The 19,102-nt window shown below is 38.8% G+C and overlaps 1 protein-coding gene across 1 annotated transcript in view; it reads right to left on the bottom strand.

The window, feature by feature from the left end:
• Positions 1-408: 408 nt before the first annotated feature.
• The window catches only part of LOC128702553 (dynactin subunit 1-like), a 236,683-nt gene continuing 217,989 nt past the window's right edge, over positions 409-19,102 (bottom strand). The window contains exons 25-27 of the mRNA XM_070105266.1: positions 9,104-9,259; positions 5,309-5,398; positions 409-2,212 (exon numbers count right to left, since the gene is read on the bottom strand). Of these exons, the coding sequence (XP_069961367.1) occupies positions 2,069-2,212; positions 5,309-5,398; positions 9,104-9,259 (390 nt within the window). The 3' untranslated portion in view covers positions 409-2,068. The remainder of the gene's footprint in view (positions 2,213-5,308; positions 5,399-9,103; positions 9,260-19,102) is intronic.

Below are 19,102 nucleotides of genomic sequence, written 5' to 3'. Positions count from 1 at the left end.
ACTTTATAGGGCATTATAGAAAATAGGAAATTATGCATAAATGCAAACTTGATGGGTGACTTAAATTTTGAAATGTGGAGTGAAATTCTCATACATTTTATTTTCAATCACAGAAAACAAGAAATTTTCCATTATAGAAAATGCAAAAAAATTCAAGACTTAAAATTTTTGAAATATGGAGAGAATCTCCATAAATTTTATATAGAAAATGGGAAATTTTCCTTCAGAGAAAATTTTATTTAATGGGTAACACTTAAATTCTGAAATCCTCCAGAAATGATCCCAGCTACTTATCACCCCTCATACACAGCCAAGTGATGTATAATCCCTTTAAGTTTAGCACTCTAACCTCTATAATGTAACAATGTAATGTCGTAACTGGTCAAAGAACAGTAAATAAACAAAATAAATATTTTAAGGAATTTATTTTAGCAGTCAATTATGTCTGTTAGAGAGACCAGCAGAGAACCTGGTATGACCCAGTGAAACATGTTCAGTACCAGGCTGGTATGACCCAATAAAGCATGTTCAACTCCAGTACCAGGCTGGTATGATTGAACATGGAAAAACAAACACATAAGCAGTACAATGTGATTCTTTATTGACAACGTTATGCCCACACAGTGGGTTAATCAAGTCACAAACAGATCTGTTTGTGACTTGATAAAGTCCACTGTGTGGGTGTAATGTTGTCAATAAAGGATCACATACTGCTTATGTGTTCATTTTTTCATTGTCGGTATTTTATACCATTTACTTCAATGACTGAACATGTTCAAGACAACTCCGGTACCAGGCTGTATAATTCAGTACAAGGCTGGTATGAGCCACTACAAGGCTGGTATGATTCACTACAATGCTGGTATAAATGAACACATACAACACAAGTACCTACATAAGTTAACAGTAGAAGCAGTTTAAAAAAACAATAAAATAAAACCAAACGTTAACATATAACTTAGATGCATCAATCACACTCCAGATCATTAATTCTCCGTCAAGCAGCTATTTATGCAGCTCAACACCATCCAGTGTGTCCTTGTATCCAGGAACTCAAGACTTAACTAATTAAGAGAAGGGTGGATGGGAGGTTCGAATTATGATCCTGAACCCGCTAAGCTTAGGACCATGGTTCAAACCTCCTGTTCACCTTTCTGTTGATTTATCATCGGTTTTCCATTATGACTAAAAATGAGACATAATTAAGAGGAATGTGCAAAGGGAGCATAATGCGATCATCCGGTGGCGGATGATCCATCATCTCTGATGTTTTGCTATCGTGTGTTGCAAAGCTGATACAATAATAATTATAAATATTACAGTGGTAATTATTTGGTATACAAGCTCTTAAACAATCCTTAAAAATAACCCCACTTGTAACCCAAGCAACGAGATTCATCATTGACGGCCAAGGTAACATGATTCATCTCTGATGACCAAGGTAACATGATTCACTGTTGACGACCAACACATGATTCATCATCACTAAGGTCTGATTAAAGCACCAGTCAGCTTATCAGCTTACTTAATATTACTATCATCAATAACTTAAAACCACCATAAAATATTCACTATTACATTGCTCATTTATTTTAAAAATTAAGCAAACTTTTAGAAAATGAATTTCCCATCACTATACAATGGTAAGCACAGTGCTATTAATTCCCTCCTTTTCAAGTAAGCAAAATAAGTTACGATTGTATTTACACTTATAATAAATATCTATTACAAGTACACTTGTAGCGAGTGTACCGAGGACTGATGGAAGCAACAAGTTCTGAAATGAGTGAACTTGGTTCAGGCAAGTTCGACTCCATTATTTCAGCAGGTGTAGGATCCTAGAACTTATGTTGGACAAGTACAACACTATTACATGTCGTGTAGGGATGTTGAGCTTGTGTTAGACAAGTTAATCACTCCTACTGTATGTCATATAGGGTCTTGGAACTTTCTATTAGACAAGTACAACGACCCGTCACCAGGTCGCATAGGAACTTGGAACTTGTGTCAGACAAGTCCGCCACTCAACCAGGCGTTGCAGAGCTTCCGATCATGAGTCCACCACCGCCTACTTCAGCAGGAGGTTGTGGAGGTTTTTGATTTGCTCCGGTTGTAGCGCCAGAGTTATGGTATTGCCGGCATCTGTCGGTCCAGCCAGCGATGCCGGGACCGAGATCCGCCCAAACTGTACCAACTTTTGTTCCGTCATCGCCTGTCATTAAAAATAAAAACTTAAATATTAATTCTCAAGTCACAGTATGGCAACTCTAATGTTATGGAAGAATTATGTTGCAATATTATTAATTTCTAACTATCAGAGGAATTAAGTTACAATATCTATTACCTTCTATTACAGTGGTACCCTGATAATCGAACTTAATCTGTTCCAGGATTCTATTAGAATAGTGAGTTGTATGAATACTGAAACACTTTTTCTCATAAGAAATGATGTAAATTGAATTAATCTGTTCCAGACCCCCAAAAATTACCAATTATAAAAGTTTTCGTGAAAATATTGTGTATTTAAATGTGTATATTATTTTCATGCATAAAATCATACATGAAAACTATAAAAACAATAAAATACATGAAATAAATGAGAATTTAATGGAACTTTACCTTTACTGAGGAGTGCTGGTGGCCTAAGAGGAAGGTGGAGAGATGTTATTGTTTGGAATGTTGCCTTCCATAAAAACATCAGGTAATTGCCCATCAGGTGTTTTTTTCTCTTTTTTTGTCTCTGTGCAGCAGCACTTGAAGATGACGGGGACTCGCTAGCATCTGAGTTTTTCCTCTGCTTAAGAACCCGTTCAATGTTTGCTTTCGACGACTTTTCAAAAATTTTCTGAAGTGGTCAACAATATTGTCATTGAACAGGCCAATGCTCCTGTTCACAAGAGTAATGTTAGAATGCTATTTTTCACCAGGTTCTGTGTTTGAGCCAATGGTAACAGTTCCTTAGTTACTGCAATGGTAATGTTGCCCTTACTGCTTCCCATTCCTCCTCCGAAAAGAAAATTTCCTCAACCACGTCTCGCTGAGCTCCTTGTGCGAGTCTTGAAGTTGTTCTGTGGTGAGTTCATTCTTGTGATCCTCCACCAACTCCTCTACATCCTCACTACAGGTTCTACCTCAAAGTCTTCAAAATCTCTCTCACACAGTCTGGCCACAAATTCTTCCAGAGTTTCACCGTCCAGAAAACTTCCTCCCAGGTTCTGTCTATTATCCTTCAACACTGGAGGATATTAAAATGGTTTTTTCAAGATTCTTTATGGGTAAGCTCTGTTTCAGAGGTCACTTAGAGCACCTTTTAAGCAGTGCTTTTGTGTAGTAAAGTTTCTTAAAATTGGAAAATACCTGGTGGTGTTAGGGGGCAAGAACTTCACTTTAATGAAGCCATATTCACCCACCAAATTTTCCTCCAAGCCTGGAGGGTGAGCAAGACCATTGTCCATTACCAAAAGTTCCCTTAACCCGTAAATGGTCCAAACGTATATATACGTTTTTTCAACATTTGAAAGTATGTAAAAAAAGTAGATCTTTTTGCTTTTTTACATTTGAAAATGTGTAAAAAAAACTTTGACCTACTTTTTTTTTTGTTATATTTGAAAATATGTAAAAAAAATGTAGATCTACTTTTGTAGCGCTACACATGTGAACGTAGATCTGCTGGGACCGTTTACGGGTACTGCTTCACACTTGGTGCAAACATTCAGTGAAGAACTACCTTGTTATACAAGCTTTACTATCAGTCCTCCACACTACTATAAGTTTAATTTTTATCACACTGTTTTTCTTAAGCACCGATGGATTTTCAGAGTGGTAGATTAACATATTTTATATTTTTTTATTATCACACTGGCCGATTCCCACCAAGGCAGGGTGGCCCGAAAGAGAAAAACTTTCACCATCATTCACTCCATCACTGTCTTGCCAGAAGGGTGCTTTACACAACAGTTTTTAAACTGTAACATTAACACCATTAACAATGGTTTAATTTTGTGGTCCCCACTAGCGTTACCGCACAACAAGTGTTAGTCTGTCTTTCATGGGCTCGTGTCTTGGCTATGATTTTTCTTGTGTGACGTAGGGTCTCTTAGCCATTCTTTTTCCAGAAGGGGACAGTTCATCACAATTAAAAACTTGAGAAATAAATCCCTCAATGTCTATATAGGTTTTAAATTCCTTAAACTTTTCAGCTTCATCTGTGTTAGCACTCGCAGCCTCCCCATGTCTTACTACACTATGAATCCCTTTTTAAACCTATCAAACCAACCCATACTTGCCTTCAATTCATCATTTTCAGCAATGTTTCGTGGGGTGACTTGCCTAAGATCACTGTATGACTAATTTTCTTTTTTACGAATTGTTTCAGAAACACCGTCACTGGCCAATTTTTTCATTAATCCACACATTTCTACAATTATTTCACTCTTTTCGTCACATCAGCCCCTTCCATCCCCTCTGTTTTTCAACATGGACAATATGGTCTATTTCACCGTAACATATTGAGCGGTCAGGACCAACACACGTGTTTCGCTTTGCAGCGACTTCTTTTTTTCACTCTAATTGTTGTTTTCACTGTTTTCCTTTTAGGTTTGTTTGGATCACTACTCTTTTTCAGGGGCCGTGATTACAGCCTCTCCTCACTTAGCAATAGAGTTGTATTCCTAAGACCTCGCTGGTAAACAAATTCATCGTTAAGTGAGGAGCATACTATAATGGTAGTGAGTTTGTGTCAACTATCTTTGATATTGTTTTAATGTCATCTTTGTACCATTTATAACATTTCTGGTATACAGTGGACCCCCGGTTAACGAACTTTTTTCATTCCAGTAGTATGTTCAGGTGCCAGTACTGACCGAATTTTTTCCCATAAGGAATATTGTGAAGTAGATTAGTATTTTTAAATGTTTATACAGCAGTGTACTGTATGTTGTAATAAACAGAATAGAGAAAATCAGCTCTAATATACATTATTTAGGTAAGCATACTGGTCCGAGTCGTCAGGAAACGAGTATGTCGATAAGTGGGGAGAGGCTGTACATATTTTCAATGAAAATATTTAAAAACACCACAGAATAACAACGAAACACCGAAAAGTTTTATGGAGCTTGTACGAACCATGTTTAACGAATGAAAGCGTGATACTTTGTTTTCACCAAGCTTAGTCCAGATGGACCACTTTGTTTAGGTTGAATATCAGAGTTACGTCTGAATATAGAATAAAATTTTTTTTAAAAAATCTGGGCGAAAATTGAGTTGTATAAATATAGGGACATGAATAATGAGGTTCCACTGTAGTTACCTTTGTGAACTGAGGTGAAGGGAAGGTAGTGAAGGCGGTGGAGACACTGCCAGCTGGGCGCCGGGCGGCCAGTAGTCGCGTCATCTCATCCTAAACAACAACAAATTAATACAACAGAAATTCATACAACAAAAATGAATACAACAGAAATGAATTCACCGTCAGCAACAGCTGACGAATTCATAGATAAGTTAAGGAAGATAGATAGCTCTCTTGATAACCTGGAAAATCCTGCACCAAATATTATCCTCCTTAGAGATTACAATCTCCCACATGTACAATCAAAGATGGATCAACATAACATTATACCAGAAATAGTTCCTGGAAGTGTCCTGGTCAAAAAGGTACATACCAGTTGTGTCGAAAATAGTATAAAACACAGGAAAGTTGATGATCTTCCATTTCACATTTGATGCAATTTAACATTCCATACTCATGCTTCAGCTTCATGTCGGTCCAGACTACGGAGCTGAACCCTTCTCCAGGATGAGGGACTGACCTCCCCTCATATCTCCAAGGTTGATGGACTGATTAAATCATCTGCTGCCTCTGTATTTCACTGAAGGAGTCTACTGTGTAGGCCAAATGTTACAACAACGAAGATACTGAACTGCTGCACGTGTGTTAATCAACAGGTAAATACCAGCTAACGAACGAGGCTTTGTATAAAGTTCACAATAAACCAACAGATAACTGATCCAACTAGAAACAAAAAATACCGTCGATCTGATATTCACAAACAACGAGGAATTATTCAGACACATAACAATTACACTAACAATATACCCTGACCACAACATTACAGAAATACAAATGAGTATTAACTCAGGGTTGGGGAACTACACCACTAATGTAAGAGAAGGGATGTTCAGTAAATTTAATTTCAATAACCATAGAACTGACTGGGACAAAATATAGCAAAACCTATCAGGCATATCTTGGGAAACAGACATAAGCATCCTGAATATAGAAGCATAAAAGGTCTGTAGAAGATCAGATATAGAAAGTATAGATGGTACAAAAGAAGAAAATGGGTTACTGAACTGCTCAGAAACATAAATATGTCACAACAAAAAAAAAGATAGTCTTAGCCAAGAGATCATTGAATTAGAGTAAAATCTTATGATGTCATACTAAACAGAGGAAGCACAAAGGGAACAAAAGGCTATCCAGGATACTGAAAAAAAACAAAAACATTTAATTCATATTCAAAATACTAGCTAAGAACTACCAGAAGAATTGGACCATTAATGAGACGACACTTGTATACAGGCAGGCCCCGTTTTACAGCAGCTTGCTAATGCAGCGGTTTTCAATTACGTATACCCGTTTTTCATTTACTCAGACTTCCTACAATAAATATATTCACCGCTCACTATAAGCTAAGGACCAAAATATTTTAAGGTAAGTAATGTGTGTACTGTATATGCATTTTATAGGTCTAGTTTTATTGCTCACTTAATCCTTAAACTCTCCAAACGTAGATCTACGTTTAAATGCGTAGCGCTCCGACCCTGATTTTCTCCATTTGAAAGCACGTAAAAAAACGTAGATCTACGTTTGGACAGTTTAAGGGTTAATACGTGACAGCATAAATGTGTTATCAGGCTTTTAGCCTGATAACATATTTGAAAGTGAAGGAAGGGCTATGCTTCGCTTAACAGTGGCAGCCTGAAACCTAACCTGCTGTATAAGTGGGGCCCTCCTGTACTGATGATGAAGAGGATACGAGTGAAATCCTAACAGAACAGTATGAGTCAGTGCTCAGCAACCTACTAAATGACAGGATGATTGAGAAGGAAGAGACTTTTTTCAGCACTCTGAAGGAGGGGTGTTAATGTTGCAGTTTAAAAACTGTAGTGTAAAGCACCCTTCTGGCAAGACAGTGATGGAGTGAATGATGGTGAAAGTTTTTCTTTTTCGGGCCACCCTGCCTTGGTGGGAATCAGCCAGTGTGATAATAAAAAAAAAAAAAAAACATCGGAAAGTAGCGCAGATCAATTAACTGACATTAGTAATAGTCCCATAGAATTTGAAAAATAAACCAGAAAACATACCCACTCATTCAGCACCTGGACCAGATTCATTAAATTCCCTATTCATAAAAAAGTGCGAAGCACCCCTAGGAGGAGCCCTCAGTATTCTTTCGAGAAAGAGCCTAGAGCTAAGTGAAATACCAGACCTTAAAGAGTACAGACATAGCCCCTTTGCATAAGGCAGGCAATAGAGAAACAGCTAAAAATTACAGACCAGTAGCCCAAACTTCCCACATAATAAAAATCTTGGAAAGTGATGAGACTGCAGATTACAAATTTCATGGACCAGCACAACTGACACAACCCAAACCAGCATGGTTTTAGAGCAGAACGATCATGCCTGTCACAGCTGCTGAACTACTATGATATAATTACGGAGGCATTGGGAGACAACCAAAATGCAGATGCGATACACAGATTTTGCAAAGGCAGTTGACAAATGTGATCATGGGGTGGTTGCACAAAGAATGAAGACCATAGGCCTTAGAAGGAAGGTAGGCAGATGGATTTTCAGGTTTCTAAGACACACAACACAAAGTAGTAGTAAACAGAGCAAAAATCCCAATTTTGTATCCAAGTTGGACTGAAACGTCGTCGTAAGCTTCTCTCTTTTATGTGCGGGTTATTTGTGTATGAAAGTCACTATGGTAGAAGATACTAAAAAATAAGCAGTGTTTTCCAGTGGGCAGGAAGAATATGATGTTCACTGGTGATGAGTTTCAGCTGATTAGATATGGAAAAAATGAACTCAAAAGGAACACACTGTACATAAATCTCAAGAGGATCATCAAATAGGATGAAAGGGACATGTGAAAGACTTGGGAATAATTATGTCAGCTGACCTTTCTTTCAAAGAACATAAGACAAAGATAACGACAGCCAGGAGGATGATAAAAAACCTTCAAAACTAGGGAAATAATGCCAATGGTGACACTTTTTAAATTGCTCGTGCTTCCTCATTTGTAATATTGCAGGAGAGATATCAGAACTGGAACAAATACAAAGATTGTTTACGGAACACACAGAGCTAATTTTTTTTTTTTTTTTTTTTATTATCACACTGGCCGATTCCCACCAAGGCAGGGTGGCCCGAAAAAGAAAAACTTTCACCATCATTCACTTCACTCCCATTACTGGGAACGCCATAACATACTGGAGAGAGTTGTTAGGTAAGACACATATGCAACAGTTACATATCTTTATTTTGAAATAAAGATACGTAACTGTTGCATATGTGTCTTACCTAACAACTTGTCGGTATTTTATACCATTTGAATGTTCATACTGGAGAGAGATATGGGAGGAAGTGTAAAATAAACCCAGAAAAAAGCAGGGGAGAAGTAAGGAGAATAAGAGAACACTATCAACATCCATGATCCTAGATTATTCAACATCTTACCACAAGATATCAGAAATACTGCTGGAACAAGTGCAGAAGTCTTCGAGGTATCAGAAACACAACTCCTGATATTAAAAACCACTGCATTAGTAGTACTTCTGACTTTATTAATACCAGCTGCACAAGACATTAAAAACGATTTTCAATGATTAACGTAATTTAAGTGAACATTGAGTACAATAGTACACTGAGTACAAAGTTGAGTACATTAAGGAGTATTTACTAGCATTATTCTCTTAATGAACACTTAGGCAATAGTCTTATATCCAATGTACAGTATACACCAAGTAGATAACCACCATCTACCACTAAATCAACCACAGCTACCAGTATCTACCACAACTACAACTACCAGCCTACCTGTAGTTTAGCGATTTCCTTGTTGAGAGAGTCGAGTTTGTTGCGATGATTGACGATGTGAAACATTGGAGAGTCGGAGCCGGTGGGCAGCGGAGTGCCTGCCTTCCGCTTGCTTAAATCAACCACCTCCACCCCAACCATCAATTCGTTCGCTTCCTGTCATCAACCACAACAACGACGACAGTCAATTAATTAAATATGTAACATTATACAGTCGATTCTCTTACAAAGCTCTTTTATATACAGTCAGTTCTCTTATAAAGGACTTCACAGCACTGCTGTCCGATTAAGGAACAACTTTCAATCTAAAAAAAAAAAAACATCAGAGTTCAAAGAGTCGTTACGGGGGGAAGCTGCAACTCCTTGGGTCAAGAGCTGGAATTCTTGATCAAAGGAGTTTCATTTTATTATTATTATTATTATTATTATTATTATTTTTTTTCAACAAACCGGCCGTATCCCACCAAGGCGGGGTGGCCCAAAAAGAAAAACAAAAGTTTTCTCTTTTCAAATTTAGCAATTTATACAGGAGAAGGGGTTACTAGCCCCTTGCTCCCGGCATTTTAGTCGCCTCTTACAACACGCCATGGAGATAAGGGGAAATAAACAAGAACAAGAACTAGAAAGAAAATAGCAGAAAACCCAGAGGGGTGTGTATATACAGTGGACCCCCGCATAGCGAACTTAATCCGTGCAAGAGGGCTGGTCGTTATGCAAAATGTTCGCTATGCGAATTAATTTTCCCCATAAGAAATAATGGAAATAAAATTAATCCGTGCAAGACACCCAAAAGTATGAAAAAAAATTTTTTTTACCACAAAAAAATGTTAATTTTAGTACACACAAACTGAAAAAGGCATGCACAATTACATGACACTTACTTTTATTGAAGATCTGGTGATGATTGATGGGATGGGAGGAGGGGAGAGAGAGTGTTAGTGTTTAGAAGGGGAATCCCCTTCCATTAGGACTTGAGGTGTCGAGTCCTTTTCTGGGGTTACTTCCCTTCTTCTTTTAATGCCACTAGGACCAGCTTCAGAGTCACTGGACTTCTTTCGCACAACATATCTGTCCATAGTGGCCTATACCTCTCGTTCCTTTATGATTTGTCTAAAGTGGTTCACAACAGTGTCATTGTAACAGTCACCAGCACGGCTTGCAATAGCTGTGTGAGGGTGATTTTCATCAAAAAAGGTTTGCACTTCAAGCCATTTTGTACACATTTCCTTAATCTTTGAAGTAGGCAATTCCTTCAATTTCTCTCTCCCCTCCTTTGAACCAGTTTCCTCAGGTCTGGCCTCTTGCTCTTGAAGTTGATCTATCAGCTCATCAGTGGTTAGTTCTTCATTGTCCTCCTCCACCAACTCTTCCACATCCTCCCCACTAACCTCCAACCCCAAGGACTTCCCCAATTCCACAATTGATTCCTCAACTGGTATACTACTCCTCTCAGGGTTAGCCTCAAACCCTTCAAAATCCCTTTTGTCTACACATTCTGGCCACAGTTTCTTCCAAGCAGAGTTCAAGGTTCTCTTAGTCACTCCCTCCCAAGCCTTACCTATAAGGTTTACACAATTGAGGATATTAAAGTGATCCTTCCAAAACTCTTTTAGAGTCAATCGAGTGTCTGTGGTCACTTCAAAGCACTTTTGAAACAGAGCTTTTGTGTACAGTTTCTTGAAGTTGGAAATGACCTGCTGGTCCATGGGCTGCAGGAGAGGAGTGGTATTAGGAGGCAAAAACTTCACCTTAATGAAGCTCATGTCCCCATAAAGTCGCTCTGCCACGTCTGTAGGATGACCAGGGGCATTGTCTAACACCAGGAGGCACTTAAGGTCTAATTTCTTTTCAGTTAGGTAATCTTTCACATTGGGGGCAAATGCATGGTGTAACCAGTTATAGAAAAATTCCCTAGTGACCCATGCCTTACTGTTTGCCCTCCACAGCACACACAAATTATCCTTGAGGACATTCTTTTGCCTGAACGCTCTGGGAGTTTCTGAGTGATACACTAATAAAGGCTTAACTTTGCAATCACCACTAGCATTGGCACACATCAACAAAGTAAGCCTGTCTTTCATAGGCTTATGTCCTGGGAGTGCCTTTTCCTCCTGAGTAATGTAGGTCCTGCTTGGCATTTTCTTCCAGAACAGGCCTGTTTCATCACAATTAAACACTTGTTCAGGTTCCAGTCCTTCAGTTTCTATGTACTCCTTGAATTCCTGCACATATTTTTCAGCCGCTTTGTGGTCCGAACTGGCAGCCTCACCATGCCGTATCACACTATGGATGCCACTACGCTTCTTAAATCTCTCAAACCAACCTTTGCTGGCCTTAAATTCACTCACATCATCACTAGTTGCAGGCATTTTTTTAATTAAATCGTCATGCAACTTCCTAGCCTTTTCACATATGATCGCTTGAGAGACGCTATCTCCTGCTAGCTGTTTTTCATTTATCCACACCAATAAGAGTCTCTCAACATCTTCCATCACTTGCGATCTTTGTTTCGAAAACACAGTTAAACCTTTGGCAACAACAGCTTCCTTGATTGCCGTTTTCTTGCCCACAATAGAAGCGATGGTTGATTTTGGTTTCTTGTACAACCTGACCAGGTCGGTGATACGTACTCCACTTTCATACTTATCAATGATCTCTTTCTTCATTTCTATGGGTATTCTTACCCTTTGAGGTGTAGGGTTGGCACTAGAAGCTTTCTTGGGGCCCATGGTCACTTATTTTCCACAAACAGCACCGAAAACACTGTAATAATACGAAATATTCCGAGTGTATGCTTGAATGTTACCGCGGAGGCTGGCTGGTAAACAATGGGACGGGCGGCACATGTGAGGCTGGCTGAGGGCGCAGATTGGACGTGTCTCGGACGAAGTTCGCTGAGCGGGTTTTTGTCCACTATGCAGGGCAAAATTTTAGCGAACAAAGCGTTCGCTATGCGGATTGTTCGCTATGCAAGGCGTTCGCTATGCGGGGGTCCACTGTATATGCTTGTACATGTATGTGTAGTGTGACCTAAGTGTAAGTAGAAGTAGCAAGACGTACCTGAAATCTTGCATGTTTCTTCTTTCTTTCTTTCAACACACCGGCCGTATCCCACCGAGGTGGGGTGGCCCAAAAGAAAAAACCAAAGTTTCTCCTTTCAAATTTAGTAATATATACAGGAGAAAGGGTTACTAGCCCCTTGCTCCCGGCATTTTAGTCGCCTCTTACAACACGCATGGCCTACGGAGGAAGAATTCTGTTCCACTTCCCCATGGAGATAAGAGGAAATAAACAAGAACAAGAACTAGAAAGAAAATAGAAGAAAACCCAGAGGGGTATGTATACATACGCTTGTACATGTATGTGTAGTGTGACCTGACTGTAAGTAGAAGTAGCAAGACATACCTGAAATTTTGCATGTTCATGAGACAGAAAAAAGGACACCAGCAATCCTACCATCATGTAAAACAATTACAGGTTTTTGTTTTACACTCACTTGGCAGGACGGTAGTACCTCCCTGGGCGGTTGCTGTCTACTAACCTACTACCTTTATTATTTATTATTATTATTATTATTATTATTATTATTATTATTATCATCATCATCATTAGACTCAGATGTGTTCTCAATATCCAAAAATTTTCAAAATTATTTTCTTCTTCTGAAATGGTCAAGAATGAAATCTGATGTTAAACTTACGGAATTACATAATCATAAGGTCAACAGCCTAAGCAGAGTTCATGCACAAGCAATTTTGCCTGCTCTGAGGCCTATTTTAGGTCAATTTCATTGTTCCAGACAACCAAATTCTTACCGATTTTGCTAGTACAGTGGACCCCCGGTTAACGATATTTTTTCACTCCAGAAGTATGTTCAGGTGCCAGTACTGACCGAATTTGTTCCCATAAGGAATATTGTGAAGTAGATTAGTCCATTTCAGAACCATAAAACATACACGAACAAACGCACTTACATAATTACACTTACATAATTGGTCGCATTCAGAGGTAATCGTTATGCGGGGGTCCACTGTATACCTTCCATTCCATAGATTGAGCACAAGAAACCGACCATTCAATTTCTTCAGCTGCTCAATAAAGAGGTCAGAAGTTGGCAATCTGGCCACTTTTACACAAAATTATAAAACTTCCAGTTTAAAAATAGAGTGCATAATATAGAGTGCAAAATATAGAGTGCAAGTATTCCTGGCACTACAACATTTCCACTGTTCATTAGTCATGTCCTCAGGCCTCTCCTGTATCACACTACACTCCATTTTAAATTCTTATTCACACAATACCAGAAGATTTATTCTATTTCTTGAATAAAATAAAGCCAGGAAAGATTGTTCATGATTTAGTGTCCCAATAAATTAATCAGACCTATTAAAAACTTATAAGACAGACTAGGGGTTGAAGGGGGCCCTACCCATCCTTTGAAATACAGTGGACCCCGGTTTACGATGTTTTTTCATTCCAGAAGTATGTTCAGGTGCCAGTACTGACCGAATTTGTTCCCATAAGGAATATTGTGAATTAGATTAGTCCATTTCAGACCCCCAAACATACACGTACAAACGCACTTACATAAATACACTTACATAATTGGTCGCATTGGGAGCTGATCACAAACCGGGGGTCCACTGTATTGGCAAAAATCTAATATTTCCACTACTTTGGGCTTAATTTTAAGATACTTCCAGTGTTAAACCAATAAAAATCATCTGTTATTTTTACTAATATTTCTTCCATTTTAAAGAATATCAAGAAACAGTCAATAAAACCATAAAAACCAACCTAGAAAACCCCTCAAGTTGCTATTTTAAACCAAACTCATGGTCATAGTTTTGAGTTTCCCATCATGCACCACTTGGGGCAGGATTTTTTTTACACAGTTCAAACTAACCACACAAACCCATTCTCTCATATCTAGGACAAAAATTAACCAGATCTCATGATTTAGATCTAGGTCAAGGACCCTAAGTTCAATGATTTGGAGCTGTGTCAGGGATCCTAAGCTCAAGAACTTACACTTAGGTCAGGGACCCTAAACTCAATAATAGTAATAAATTTTTTTTTTTTTTAACACGTCGGCCGTCTCCCACCTAGGCAGGGTGACCCAAAAAAGAAAGAAAATCCCCAAAAAGAAAATACTTTCATCATCATTCAACACTTTCACCTCACTCACACATAATCACTGTTTTTGCAGAGGTGCTCAGAACACAACAATTTAGAAGTATATACGTATAAAGATACACAACATATCCCTCCAAACTGCTAATATCCCAAATTTATTTTAGTATAATACACGTTTGTACAAAGGAGTATAACAGTTGGGCGTACATGTCAAAAGCCTCTTTACATGCAGAGCATTTTGGGCAAACTTAAGACTAACTCAAGATTAATAAGTCGATAACAGTGCAGTAATTGTAAATATGGTCAATAGGCAAGCTACAGTGAATACAGGAAAACTGAATAGTATTCTGTTAGTTCATGCTATATGGCTTTAATAAGTTTAGAAGAGAAGAATTACAGTTTTGATTATTAACCTAGGGGCTCTGGTGGCCTGGTGGTTAACGCTCTCGCTTCACACGGTGAGGGTCTGGGTTCAATTCCCAGCCAGAGTAGAAACATTGGACGTGTTTCTTTCCACCTGTTGTCTATGTTCCCCATCAGTAAAATGGGTACCTGGGTGTTAGTGGACTGGTGTGGGTCGCATCCTGGGTGTTAGTGGACTGGTGTGGGTCACATCCTGGGACACTGACCTAATTTGCCCGAAATGCGTAGCATAACAAGGGACTTCCTATATAGTAGTATGTCATTGTTGTCAGGTAGGACTGTATACCTTGTACATGTACTTGTAGTAAATCAAGATATTATTATTATTATTATTATTATTATTATAATGGAAGGATTAACATTTGAGAGGATTACAAATATTGAGAGTAAGTATATATTGGTTATAATGTTTTAACTAAGTTCTTAAAATTGAGCAAATTAACATATAGTTTTTATATATTAATTTATGATTGGCTGAGATAGTTTAAGGAGAAAAAGTGCTTTCTAACTGTAGTTTTTAAAAATGTTTAGCCAGTGGTTCTGGAGATTTCTGGCAGAGAGTTCCAGATTTTGGGTCCTTTTATGTACACTGAGGTTTTGAAAAGATTTAGCCTGACACAGGGGATGTCATAGAGATTTTTGTGCCTAGTACTGTGCCCATGGGTTCTACTGCAACTGTCAAGAAAGCACTTCAGGTCGGGATTTATATTAGACTTGAGTGTTCTTTAAGTGTAGGTGGCACAATAGTATGAGTGAATATTTTGAATAGTGAGTAGGATTAGGTCTTTGAAAAGTGGTGGGGGGGGGGGGGTTGTCTAGCTGTGGATAGTGTGATCATTCGCACTGCAGGTTTTTGTTGGGTTATTATTGGCTCTAGGCGATTTGTCGTTGTGATCCCCAGGCACAAATAGCATAGGTGAGGTAAGGGTAGATCAGCGAACAGTATACCTTTGATATACCTCTGAAGAATTTCAAGAGTTAATCTACTCTCTGAGCCCGGCCATGGGCCACACTCGTCTGGTGCTTGCCTGGTCAACCAGGCTGTTGCTGCTGGAGGCCTGCTGCCCCACATATCCACCACAGCCTGGTTGATCTAGCACCTAGTGAAGATACTTGTCCAGTTTCCTCTTGAAAGCTTCTACACTTGTTCCAGCCGTGTTTCTGATATCTTCTGGTAAGATGTTGAATAGTCTGGGACCCCGGATGTTGATACAGTGTTCCCTTATTGTCCCCACTGCACCGCTGCTCCTCACTGGGTTTATTTTACACTTTCTCCCAAGTCTCTCACTCCAGTATGTTGTTTTGGCAGTGTGCAGATTTGGAACTAGGCCCTAGAGTATTTTCTATGTATGTATTATCATATATCTCTCTCTCTCTCCTTCGCTCCAATGAATACATGTTCAAGACTTGCAGGCGTTCCCAGTAGTTTAGGTGCCTGACAGGCTCAATGTGAGCTGTAAACGATCTCTGTATTTGCTCCAGCTCTGATATTTCTCCTGCTTTGAATGGGGCAATCAGCACTGAGCAATATTCTAAGTGAAGGAGCACTAGCGATTTGAAGTGTCACCATCGGCATTATTTCCCTTGTTTTGAAAGTTCTTAATACCCACCCCGTCTTCTTCCTGGCTGTCGTGATCTTTGTCTTGTTATGGTCTTTAAAAGAAAGGTCCGCTGACATAATTATTCCTAGGTCTTTTACGTGTTCCTTACGTTCTATTTGGTGACCCTCTTTGAGTTTTGTATATAGTGCTCCTTTTGAGTTCTTCATTCTTTCCATACCTAAGCAGCTGGAACTTATCACCACTGAACATCATGTTGTTTTCCACTGCCCACTGGAAAATCTTGTTTATGCCTTCCTGTACTTTTTCAGTGTCCTCTACCATAGTGACTTTCATGCTTATTTTAATGTCATCTGCAAATGATGATACAAAAGTGTGTCGGGTGTTTCTGCCTATGTCTGTTATGAGGATGAGAAACGACAGAGATGCCAGTAAGTAGTGCTGCTTGTGGTACATAGTAACGCATCTTTGAGAGGTTGCCAACTGTTTTAGATACCTTTTTTGGTTATTTGTTAGATACAGGACTCACGAAATCATAATGACACGATTGCAAACAAACCATACCATGGGCGGGGATAGAACCCGCAATCAGAGTCTCATAACTCTAGACCGTGGCTAACGCGACGGTCTGGAGTTTTGAGACTCTCTGATCGCGGGTTCTATCCCCGCCTGTGGTATGGTTTGGATACAGGTGTTGAATTTCAGGCTGCAGTCAAGGTGTAAACCCAGGAATTTCCCTAGTTATGTTAAGCAATAAGACATTGTTAAGCATAATGTTTAGTTGGACCTCACTTGCTCTACTCCCAAACATAATGTACAAGGTTTTGTCTATATTCACTGTAAGTTTATTGACAGTCATCCAGGTTGCTATTTCTGCAAGCTCTTCGTTAACAATAGTATTGAGTGAGACTGGATTAGGGAGGGAGATGACAAGAGTTGTGTTGTCGGCAAACAGAAAAAGCACAAGCTGTTGCGATATTCTTGTTAGGTCGTTGATGTATAAAAGGACAAGGAGGGGGCCAAGAACACTTCCCTGTGATACACCAGTGTCCAGGGGTCTTGTTGAGGAGCTTGTGTCCTTGATAGAGACGTATTTTCTATTAGTAAGGTACGACCTGATACAGTGGACTATTGCCTAACGAATGCATCGCATAACGTTAAATTCGCCTAACGATACATTTTAACGCCAACATTTTGCCTCGGCTAATGCTAAAAAACTCGCCTAACGATATTCATTCTCGGGTACCAATTAATATTGTTAGGTGAGGGTACACTGTAGATGCAAGTGCGTGGCCTCTTATACTGCAATGATCATGCTTGAAGAGTACAATAGTGGTGGTACTTGGGTTACATTTCCTGTTGGTACAAGACACAGTGATGTTGGGAAGTTTCCATCTAGATAATCATTAGCTCGGGCATTGGTAAGTGAGATTTTACTGGCGAGATTTATTCCTATGTTTGAAAAGTCATTTACCTTGTTAGCTGTTTCGGTTCGTTTGGTTTAGTTAGTACAATATTGCTAGTTCTGTTCGGTTTGTGGTGCCCAGGACCTGAGAGAGTGTCTTCCAGGTCTTTTTTATATCTCCTCTCATTTCAGTGAATCTATTAGACTAGTACAGTTGCTTGGACTTTCTGATTAATTTGGTGAGGATAAATTTTTTAGTTATTAAGCCCCTTCTATATTGTTTTTCATATTGATGGATCTTAGGATGGTGTTAGTAAGCCATGGACAACTTAGTCTTTTAGTCTTATATTAGTACTCTGTTTAGTTTTTATGGGACAATGTTTGTTATATAGTCTAAGTATTTTGTTTATTAATATGTCTACCCATTCATCAATACCAATAGGAATGGAAAATTCTGTAGGCCAGTCAACTGAGCTTAGTTTGACAAATATTTGTTTGGAGTAAAGTTGGGTAGTGGTCAGTAGTGTTGTCCGTGATTATCCTCGCTTTAAGGGGGGCGAGTACGTTTGTCCATATACAGTGGACCCCCGCTTAACGATCACCTCCAAATGCGACCAATTATGTAAGTGTATTTATGTAAGTGCTTTTGTACGTGTATGTTTGGGGGTCTGAAATGGACTAATCTACTTCACAATATTCCTTATGGGAACAAATTCGGTCAGTACTGGCACCTGAACATACTACTGGAATGAAAAAAGTTCGTTAACCGGGGGTCCACTGTATAGCCAATTATGGTTGTACTGGTCTCAGTCTTGTTGTTTTATAATTGCTGGTATGAGCAGTGTATTGTTCACATTGTTAACCCGTAAATGATGCAAACATATATATACGTTTTTTCAACATTTGAAAGTATTTAAAAAAAAGTAGATCTTCTTTTTGTATTTTTTACATTTGAAAATGTGTAAAAAAACTTTGATCTACCTTTTTTTTTTGTTATATTTGAAAATATGTAAAAAAAACGTAATCTACTTTTGTAGCGCTACACATGTGAACGTAGATCTGCTTGGACCGTTTACGGGTTAATGAAGTCAGTTGCATGTTGGTCATCTGTTAGGCCAAGGTTGATGTTGAAGTCTCCTGCTAGTAGTAGCTTGTGCTTATTTATTTGTATATCTGTAATCAGTGTTTTTAGTTTAACACTAAAGGTTGGGATAATTTGTATGAGGCATCCTGTATATGGCACTAACTGTTATAGGGTTTTTAAAAATTTTTTTATAGAGAAGTTTGCAAATACAGTGGACCCCCGGTTTACGATCAGCTCCCAATGCGACCAATTATGTAAGTGTATTTATGTAAGTGCGTTTGTATGTGTATGTTTGGGGGTCTGAAATGGACTAATCTAATTCACAATACATATTCCTTATGGGAACAAATTCGGTCAGTACTGGCACCTGAACATACTTCTGGAATGAAATA

Source organism: Cherax quadricarinatus, chromosome 98 (assembly GCF_038502225.1).
Source record: "Cherax quadricarinatus isolate ZL_2023a chromosome 98, ASM3850222v1, whole genome shotgun sequence".
In the NCBI taxonomy this organism is placed as follows: Eukaryota; Metazoa; Arthropoda; class Malacostraca; order Decapoda; family Parastacidae; genus Cherax; species Cherax quadricarinatus.
The sequence above is the reverse complement of the archived record's forward strand: the minus strand, read 5'-3'. Positions and strand labels throughout refer to the sequence as shown.